General features: G+C 49.7%; 4 protein-coding genes across 4 annotated transcripts; 3 read left to right on the forward strand and 1 right to left on the reverse strand.

Moving 5' to 3' along the window:
• The first annotated feature begins 502 nt into the window (after positions 1-502).
• Positions 503-1,559, forward strand: BKA55DRAFT_351392 (uncharacterized protein). The gene is made up of 2 exons (XM_046185800.1): positions 503-690; positions 741-1,559. Exons 1-2 carry the CDS (start codon positions 584-586, stop codon positions 1,495-1,497), a joined length of 864 nt encoding a protein of 287 aa, XP_046050277.1. The 5' UTR covers positions 503-583; the 3' UTR covers positions 1,498-1,559.
• BKA55DRAFT_351422 (N2227-like protein-domain-containing protein) lies at positions 1,475-3,150 on the reverse strand. The gene is made up of 2 exons (XM_046185801.1): positions 2,910-3,150; positions 1,475-2,765 (listed from the first exon to the last, which is right to left on the reverse strand). The coding sequence occupies exons 1-2, from the start codon at positions 3,035-3,037 to the stop codon at positions 1,622-1,624; spliced, it is 1,272 nt and encodes a 423-aa protein (XP_046050278.1). The 5' UTR covers positions 3,038-3,150; the 3' UTR covers positions 1,475-1,621.
• A 475-nt stretch (positions 3,151-3,625) lies between these two features.
• BKA55DRAFT_510231 (uncharacterized protein) lies at positions 3,626-4,097 on the forward strand (the record flags this gene model as incomplete). The annotated part of the gene is made up of 2 exons (XM_046187576.1): positions 3,626-3,799; positions 3,849-4,097. 2 exons carry the CDS (start codon positions 3,626-3,628, stop codon positions 4,095-4,097), a joined length of 423 nt encoding a protein of 140 aa, XP_046050279.1.
• A 1,948-nt stretch (positions 4,098-6,045) lies between these two features.
• On the forward strand, positions 6,046-8,989 carry BKA55DRAFT_538883 (armadillo-type protein; the record flags this gene model as incomplete). Its single annotated transcript, XM_046190076.1, has 3 exons — positions 6,046-6,150; positions 6,212-8,836; positions 8,888-8,989. The coding sequence occupies 3 exons, from the start codon at positions 6,046-6,048 to the stop codon at positions 8,987-8,989; spliced, it is 2,832 nt and encodes a 943-aa protein (XP_046050280.1).
• Between the last annotated feature and the right edge of the window lie 477 nt (positions 8,990-9,466).

Genomic DNA, 9,466 nt, shown 5'->3' on the forward strand with positions numbered 1-9,466 from the left:
CAGAGGCTCTCCAATGGGTTTAATGAAAGATATGATTCATAAGGACTTCACTGGGTTTTATGATGAGCTGCAAATGCCTAGTTAGCATTACAATCATTTACGAGGCAGTGTTCCGTTTTAGGGGAATGCTAAGGGATGTTTCTTTGGTACGAGTCCAGTGCAAATATCAGAATGAATACACGAATTTATGCCTCCAAGAATGATTTCCTTATTATATATGAATGAATACTTTAGCCTTGATGTTGAGGTTACCGAGATAGACCCCACCCACCGGACGTCGTGCCTCGGCATCTTTTTCCCCGCAACCGGAGGCTTAATTAATGAACCCCGGACGTACCCCAGGGCAGACAAAACTCCGAGGCTCGACGCTCGCCACGAAGATCAAGGGGAGACGCTGCTTATCAATTCTCTTTCCTATAAAAGATCTCTTCATCCTTCGATATCTGAGGAAAATATTTCTGCTCTAATCTAATTGTAAAAGTTACAACATCATACCATCACACCACACGACCCCTTATACGTCATCCCTTCTACCCTTGTACTGTCCACTTCTCTTTTCAGAACAACCACAGATACAAACACAATGGCTGAAGCTCAGTTGGAAGATTTCCCTTCGCTTTTCTCCCTGAAGGGCAAGGTCGCCGTTATCACCGGTGGCTCTCGCGGTCTTGGTCTGCACGCAGCGTCAGCGTAAGTCACTTATTCCTATGCATCTGCAAACGCGACTAACATTGCCTCAGATTCCTCCAAGCAGGCGCATCAAAGGTCTTCATCTCATCCCGTAAGGCCGCTGCCTGTGAAGAGGCATGCAAGGCTCTCAATGCTCTCCCAAACCTTTCTCCCGGTGCTGTAGCCATCTCAGTTCCCGCGGACTCATCCAAGTTCGAGGGTGTGGAGAGTCTTCTCGCGCAGGTCAAGAAGCACACTGACCGCGTTGATATTCTCCTCGCTAATGCTGGAGCTACATGGGGCGAGCAGTTTGACACGCATCCTGATTCTGCTTTCGCCAAGGTCATGGATCTCAATGTCAAGGCTGTTTTCAACACGATCCGTCTTTTCACACCACTCCTCGAGAAGAGCGCTTCTCTTCAGGATCCTAGCCGTGTGATTATCACCGCCAGTGTTGCAGGACTTGGTGTCGGCACGATTGGAAAGCAGGGCACATATGGTTACTCGGCCAGCAAGGCTGCAGTGTTGCATCTGGGACGCAACATCGCCATGGAGCTGGGACCTAGGCACATCACCGTCAACTCCATCTGCCCCGGCTTCTTCCCTAGCAAGATGTCCAATGGCCTGTTGGAAATGTCTGGTGGTGCTGAGGAGATCGCAAACAGCAACCCCATGCGTCGACTGGGCAAGCCTGAGGATATTGCTGGTGTGGTTGTTTACCTAGCCAGTCGGGCCGGATCTCATGTTAATGGTGAGACGATTGCTATTGATGGTGGTGCCCTGTGGCAGCGAGGCGAGCTTATGGTCGACTCCAAGTCAAAGCTGTAGGGGCGATGGATGCGAAATGTATGATAAAGAACAACCCTTCATTCACGAGGATATATGTTGAAGCCAAATACCTCTTAGATGGTTTATTTGCTTATTTTATTTGTGCCGGCTTTGCTGTTATTGGCTAACATAATGAACTCCCCTGCTCCAATCGCTTTCGAGCCATCCAAGTACTTGCTCTATACGTTGACTGCAAAAGACTATCAGGATCATGAATATACGGTGCATGAACGCCAGTCTTGTGCCACTCAACAACAAATCCCATCTTCTCCAAGAGTGCAATGACCTCATCGTCGGCCAGCTCAAAACTTCCTGGATCAGCAATTCCCGATGAACTCTTTGGGTCATGCTCTGCTTCACCATCCTGTCCATGAGTACCCGGCGCGTTGTTCTCAAAATGCCACAATAACGGGCCCACGTTAATGAGAACACCTCCAGGTCGAAGACAGTGTCGGATGACCTCTAGGTACCGAATCAGATTGGGTGCTGTGTCGAGGAAGAAGACACTTGCCACAGCATCGTATTGTGCTTCGTGGTCTTCATTGGAATAGAGGCAGAGGAAGTCTGCGGCACACATGGACATTTCTCCAATGTTAGGCGAGGCAGCTAGGACGGAGGCTGGATGGATGTCCGGAACGCGATAGCTTCTGAGGTGGTTCGCTCGGGTGAGGTGGTTGGAGAAGCTATGGATCCAGGGGTAAATAGTATGCTGTTCAGCCGCAGGACAATAGTTTAGAATGTAGGATGAGGCGAGGAGCTGGTGATAGGAAATCTCGTTGCCTTCAGCGGTATATCCATTCGCAACGAGGTCAAAAACCAATCTTCCTAGGCCTGCACCCGGTACCAAAACCTTTAAAGGAGATCTATCGGGATATCTCTCCTTTTCTGCCGCAAGAGCTTTCATGATGGGACTGTAGCTTGCCTCTCTCTCCGCAGCTCCCGCCTCGGTCCAATCTCTGTAGAACTGACGAATAGTACTCCTCGCCTTATCAACATCAGAGTGCTTGGCGACTCCGGCCCATTCTTGAGGCATCTTAGGTTCAGGGTCTTCTGGATCTGTCGTCATCATTCGAAATGACTGCAGGCCGACACGGGCAATGGTACGAGCCAGCTCGGCGTTCTCATCAATTGCATCGTCAGTCTTCTCAAGAGTATCAAGGAAGTTAAAGGGAGGTGCCGCTAAGAGTTTCCATTGCTCTTGAGGAAGCGCATAGAAGGCTTGACGACGAAGGTGAGTGACGTTGAAGTGGGATACTTTGGCGTATTGGCTATTAAAAGTTTAGTATGAGGAACCGTACATTTCATTTAGATTACACATAACGCTGAGCAGATGTTGGAGGTCTCATATGGTTTACCAACAGGCCGAGCGTAGAAATGATCTGACTCAAGTGAGTTTTCACGGGATAACTCACAAGAATGAATCCAATGCGCTGAAAATAACTCGAACCTCTTCAGGGTCTTCAGCATTATCCTCTACTCCAGCCCAGGCACTGTCATCTGGAACAATCTCGATGTGGTGGCCATCTTCGGATCCAGCCATACTGCAACTAGGGCTTAGAAATAGATGTTGATATGCTGCGTTAAAGTAAGGGTCATGGAGGGGTACAGAGGAATGTCGGGATATTGCACAAGGGCCAATTTTTTCCTTATCTCATGAACTCTGATCTTATAAGTGACTTAGTGAACTGATGGAAGAGTGAAAGTGAAAATTGATGTAAAGATTAGAATGGACTCATGCTGCTCACTTCCTACAAGTTGATAATGATTTATGCGGGCCTCCGAATGAGTTTGCGTGGGGTTGAGGAGATCATGTGATTGCGGATTTGAGTGCAAATCGACGACTTGAATAAAACAACATCCAAGGGAAGTAGCATCTCAGCTTGATATTTGGCGTGTTGTTTTCGTTTTGTTGTCAGTAAGTACATGATATTGTTGTTTTGAGTGCATATTTAATAACCTCTTCAGTTACGTCAGACGCTCAGACAAAATATCGATTTCCACTTCACCTCACAACACAACACACACCATCCAGCTCTAAGAACTGACTGAGACTCTCACTCACCATCTCGAGATCAAGGGAACTTTACTACATCAAGAATACATCCTAAACCTCCTCACAGTACGCATCATGGCTACAGACGTAATCGAGCTCTCTGTACCCCTCCCCCGCTCTTTAGACACCCGCATCTACCTCCGCCTTTCCACTAAAGCAAAGTCCATTGTGCTATTGCTCACAACAGCGACACAAGACGAGCTCGCCACTCCTGTCTCTATGGGCTCTTTTGTCTATGCCTTGCCCAACGTGAGTACGGCCCGTTCCTATTCCGGTAATACTTTGCTAACTTTCATAGCGGCTTGACCAGGCACAGCCATTATCTACGACACTCTACTCTTCGGAGGCATCGGTGGAGTTTACAACACGCTTGGCGAAGCTTTTGGCTCGAAAATCACAACTCCCGGTGTACGTTACTAACTCGATAAGTTTTGCTAATGCGGGTATGGGAGGCACGGTGGAAGAGGAGATGGAGGCCTTCAAGACAATTGTTCAGGTTGTGTCAGAGAGGCTACAGCTGTCGGGCCCCAAGCCAACTGCGGCCTGATAGGATAAGGATACCTGCAACCAATTTGAGGAATACGAAGTTTTAACACTTAACAAATGACAATGTTGGAAGGAGAGCCGCGGACTTGCACCACCCACCACCTTGGCCTTCATCAATACCTGATGTCTATCCAAGGAACTCTCACCGACAGAATCATGACCACTCAGAATTATGGCGCACAGCTTCATTCATTTCACCGAGTAACATAGCTGTCAAGGGAGTCCTGGGAGAATTACGATATGGACCACAAGCAATCCCGGATGAGTCCGCAGTGGTACACTGAGGCAGACGGCTTGAGACAAATGTTTGTCACCTGGCGGGATTGCGCGTGTGACACCATAGGACTCAATCCTTCTGTTCTTATGCTGAAGAGGCTTGTTGTGGTTGCCCCTTTCTCAATAGATATTACACCAAAGAGAAACAACAAGGAGTCTATGAGTACACCGGTTATCTGTCTCGCCTCCATGGCCACGGCTTCCGTTTCTACAGGCCTTTGTATCCCCAAATGCTTGGATAGAGCGACTAGACTTCGCTATGTATCTTGAGCAAATGACTGCAGACCGCTCCATTGCGATAGCGACTGGCCAAGAAATAGTGTCGCACACGTAATACACGATGTTCAGGCTGGTGCAACACCAAGCTGCGCGGCACTTACGACGAGACTAATCCCGCAGTGACGCCTTGGTGAAACTGGATTATCAGATGAAGGGTGATACTCTTGATAGTTTATCGGTCCATACGGGATGCTAAGCAAGAAACCCAGCTAAATAGGGATGTTGGTCTGGATCTTTGAGTTTCTTGAGTTGCAATATGACCTGAGATTGAACACAGTATCACGGGTAGCTCAAGGCCGTTAGATGCTGTCTCAGGCAGGGCCGCGGCCCGTTGCAGGCGTTAATATGAATGGATGATTCAGTGCCATATCAATTTTGTTGAAATGGTTGGATAGCAAATCCAAACAAGCGGCTATTTGGTCTCGTCGACTCTTCTAACCAGCCACGAGACAAGACGACCAGTATATGAGATGGCAACATCCATTGCTTAAAATGGAACCCAACAGTATTCTAGCTCCGGCGATCCCCGCAGCAAAGAAAAAGAGCCTGCCTTGCATTTCTTCAGTGACAAATTTTCTCGGTTTCTGCGGGCGGGTTATCGTTATCGCACCCCGCGCCACTAGAAACCTCGATTGGCACGGTCTTATTGGGTGTTTCAGGCTACTTTACAGTGTGTCTGATACGTGACATGCCCCCATTGTGTCTCTCATCTCGCCATTGCTAGTCTCAAAGGGGCAATTTCTTGGTTGAGTGCCCTTGACCTTGAGCCTCCGCTCTCTCCTCGAAACTACACCAAAATCTTCGTCCCCTACTCTTGGTGGGCAGCTGAGCTTCTTCAACTCTAACTCGAGAGATCTGCATCAACCTCTTCCCCTCGATTGTTCTTTTCTTTGCAGCTGCGTCTCAAGACGCACAGCACCCTGTCACACTTTTTCTTGATATTACCATCAGGATCGCTACAAGCAATCCCTAGAAACAAAGGCGAAGCTGCTAGGCGTCTCTGTAAGAAACCAGGTGAGTAGACTAGAGTTGACTTGAGCTTTGCAGTGTGGCCCCACGGTGTTGCACATCCCTGTATCGGAGGGGCACATTCGCTTCTCACCCACTGCCATCCCATACGACTACGGACGGATACTCTATCCCACTATACAAGAGTCCACCGCTGGTCTCGCTTCTCTCGTCTCTTGTCTCTCCCCTCTTCCAGACTCCTTCGCCATTGTCATCTTATCTTGTCCTGGCTCAAGGTTTGCGCATCACTAACCGTTGACGAGTAGGAGCTGTGGAGCTTAGCTCATGTGAAAGTCGTTCACAAAGTTTCCTTCTCGCTTCTGCGCCCCTCTTCTCTACACCCGCCTTCTGCGACGTTCAGAGACGTTGTCAACACCACCGCAGCCATGTCCTCCTGGGAACCTACCCCCGACTCGCTGCAGCAGCTTGCTACTTGCCTCAAAGACTCCCTCAGTGGTTTCGACAAGAGTGCTCAGAAGCAGGCTGATTTGGTAAGACTTTGCTTGCCCATCGCAACGCATGCGCCGCCCCTCAGCTAACCATCTCTTGCAGATGCTTCAACAAGCCAAGAACTCCCCCGACGTCAACAACTATCTCGCATATCTCTTCTCGAGTTCCTCACCTCCCAATGGTCTTCAATTTTCGGAGCAAGATTTCCACCTCGTGCGCTCCGCCGCTGGCATCATGCTCAAGAATAATGTTCGAAGCGAATGGAAGAACATCCCCGAATCCAACCTCCAGCTCATTAAGCTCGCGGTCCCCATGTGCCTGCAAGACAAGAACTCCCAGATTCGCAACTTTGCTGGAAATATTGCTACCGAAATTGTCCGTCGTGGAGGTTTGCTCAGCTGGCCGGAGCTACTTCCTCAGCTCCTCGACTTGGTCGGTAACACATCCGGTCAAACTTCGAATGAGGCGCAAGAGGGTGCTATGTCTGCTCTGGCCAAGATCTGCGAGGACAACTTTCGCCAGCTGACCAAGGAAGTCAATGGCCAGCGACCCCTCAACTATGTTCTCCCCCATTTCATCGCGGCCACCAAGAGCCCTCTGCCCAAGGTCAGGGCTGGTGCTCTGACTGCCATCAATGTCTTCACACCTCGAGAATCACAGGCCATGCTCAACTCCATCGATGACCTCCTCCAGCATCTGTTTGTTCTGGCCAGCGATGACAATGTCGATGTTCGACGACAAGTGTGTCGTGCCTTTGTTCATCTAGTTGAGACGCGACCCGACAAGCTCCAGCCGCACATTAGTGGCCTCGTCGACTATATAATATCTCAGCAGAAAGGTGACGATGAGGACTTGGCCTGTGAAGCGGCCGAATTCTGGCTCGCCGTGGGAGAACATGATAATTTGTGGAGGGCGTTGGAACCGTACATCAACAAGATTATTCCGGTCCTTCTCGAATGCATGGTTTACAGTGGAGAGGACATTGCCCTCCTTGGAGGTGCTTCAGATGACGAGGAGGAGGAGGACCGTGAAGAGGATATCCGCCCTGCGTTTGCCAAGAAGGCTCTTGCACGAAAGGCCAACGGCGGGGTCAGCGAGTCCGCAGATCAAGCCCAGAATGGAAACGGCTTCGAGAAGCTCGGTGGCATGGACGACGATACCGAGGAGGGAGAAATTGATGACTACGATGACGGTGACGACGCCAACCCTGACGAGCGATGGACCATCCGCAAGTGCTCCGCCGCCGCTCTCGATGTCTTCGCCCGCGACTTCCAATCTCCTGTCTTCGAGGCTATCTTCCCCTATCTGTCACAGCATCTGAAGCACGACGAGTGGCCTCAGCGAGAAGCCGCTGTTCTAGCCCTGGGTGCCGTTGCTGATGGATGCATGGACGTTGTTGTCCCTCACCTGCCTGAGCTCGTGCCTTACCTCATCTCTCTTCTCGAGGACTCGGAGCCTGTTGTGAGACAGATCACCTGCTGGACCCTCGGTCGATATTCGTCATGGGCTGCCAACTTGGAGGATAATGACAAGGATCAGTTCTTCCTCCCTTTGATGGACGGTATTCTCCGCCACATGTTGGATAAGAACAAGAAGGTACAAGAAGCTGCTGCATCGGCGTTCGCCAACCTCGAGGAGAAGGCGGGTAAGATCCTTGAACCTTACTGTGGACCCATTATTCAACAATTCGTCCATTGCTTTGCCAAGTACAAGGATCGCAACATGTACATTCTCTACGACTGTGTACAGACACTGGCGGAGCATATTGGACCTACCATGGCCGCACCAGAGCTGTCTGGCAAGCTGATGCCTGCCTTGATCGACCGATACAACCGTGTATCGGATCAGTCACGGGAGCTGTTCCCTCTGCTAGAGTGCCTCTCTTATGTGGCGATGGCACTCGGTGATGCGTTCGCTCCCTATGCTGAGCCCATCTTCCTTCGATGCGTCAACATCATTCACGTCAATCTTGAGCAGACCCTGGCCGCTGCTGGCAACCCCATTATCGACCAGCCTGACAAGGATTTCCTGGTGACAAGTCTGGATCTTCTTAGTGCCATTGTCCAAGCTCTCAACGATGACAAGTCGGCTGCATTGGTCAAGAGCTCACAACAGTCCTTCTTTGAGCTTCTCAGCTTCTGTATGGAGGACCCTAGTGACGAAGTTCGACAATCTGCCTATGCGCTGTTGGGAGATTGCGCTAGATACGTCTATCCTCTACTACAGCCTTACCTTGCTACAATTATCCCCATCCTGCTGAAGCAGCTTGATATGGACAGCGTCCTTGATGAGGATATGGACAGTGGGTTTGGCGTTGTCAACAACGCCTGCTGGTCAATTGGTGAAATTTCAATGCAACACAAGGAGCACATGGGCCCATGGGTTCAAGAGCTTCTCCAACGATTTGTTGAGATCATGACCAACCCTCGTGTTCCCAAAGCGCTGAACGAAAATGCTGCCATGGCTTTGGGCCGCCTTGGCCTCGACAACTCGGAACAGCTTGGACCTCATCTTTCAACTTTTGCTGAGGAATGGATCAGCATCATGAACGAGGTCGATGCAACTGAAGAGAAGGCGACAGCTTTCAAGGGATTTTCTATGATCGTAGGCCGAAACCCTCAGGCCATGGAGAAGGAGTTGCTCAACTACTTTACGGCCATTGCCCGATATCGTGATATTGATTTGAAGAGCCCGGTCAGGCAGGAGTTGCATGATGTCTTCCAGAAGGTCAGTACCTATTGCAGTTGTTTCTCTATTGCACAAGCTAACGTTTTGCAGGTCATCGATATCTACAAACAAATAATTCCTGAATTTAGCAACTTCGTTGGCCAGATGCAGCAACGAGACCGACAAAATTTGGAGTCGCATTACACTCTGTAGTATGGGCTGGTGACTGATCTCGGCCTTCTTAATTCTTGAAGGAATGGCTCAACGGTGGCAGTGGAGGTGGTTCGTCGTTATTACATAGTTATAGATAGCACTGATTCTTTGATCGCAGTAGATAGCATGGTACGGGTTGCATGGCGAAGTTCAAGGGGGTTTATGAAAAGTCTTGGAACCATTTTGATTGATGTTGAATGATGGTATGAACTGACGAGGGTCGCGATACTGGGAGGAGGACGAGATACCTGACGGAAGCTGGAACTGGGAAATGGGACTGGGAGAATGGCAACCGGTTATGCCACAAGTAGATAGAAGTACTCGGATTCATGGGAGGAGTTGATGGGCATTTATGGGGTCCGAGTTAGATAGATAGGCTACTTTATTATGCTGCTGCAAGCTGGAGCAATGTCACTGAAGCGTGGAATATCACCAGATGGAAGATATTATTACTGTGGTAGTTAAACTCCAGAGTTA

Source organism: Fusarium redolens, assembly GCF_020744475.1.
Source record: "Fusarium redolens strain MPI-CAGE-AT-0023 chromosome Unknown BKA55scaffold_7, whole genome shotgun sequence".
Taxonomy (NCBI): Eukaryota; Fungi; Ascomycota; class Sordariomycetes; order Hypocreales; family Nectriaceae; genus Fusarium; species Fusarium redolens.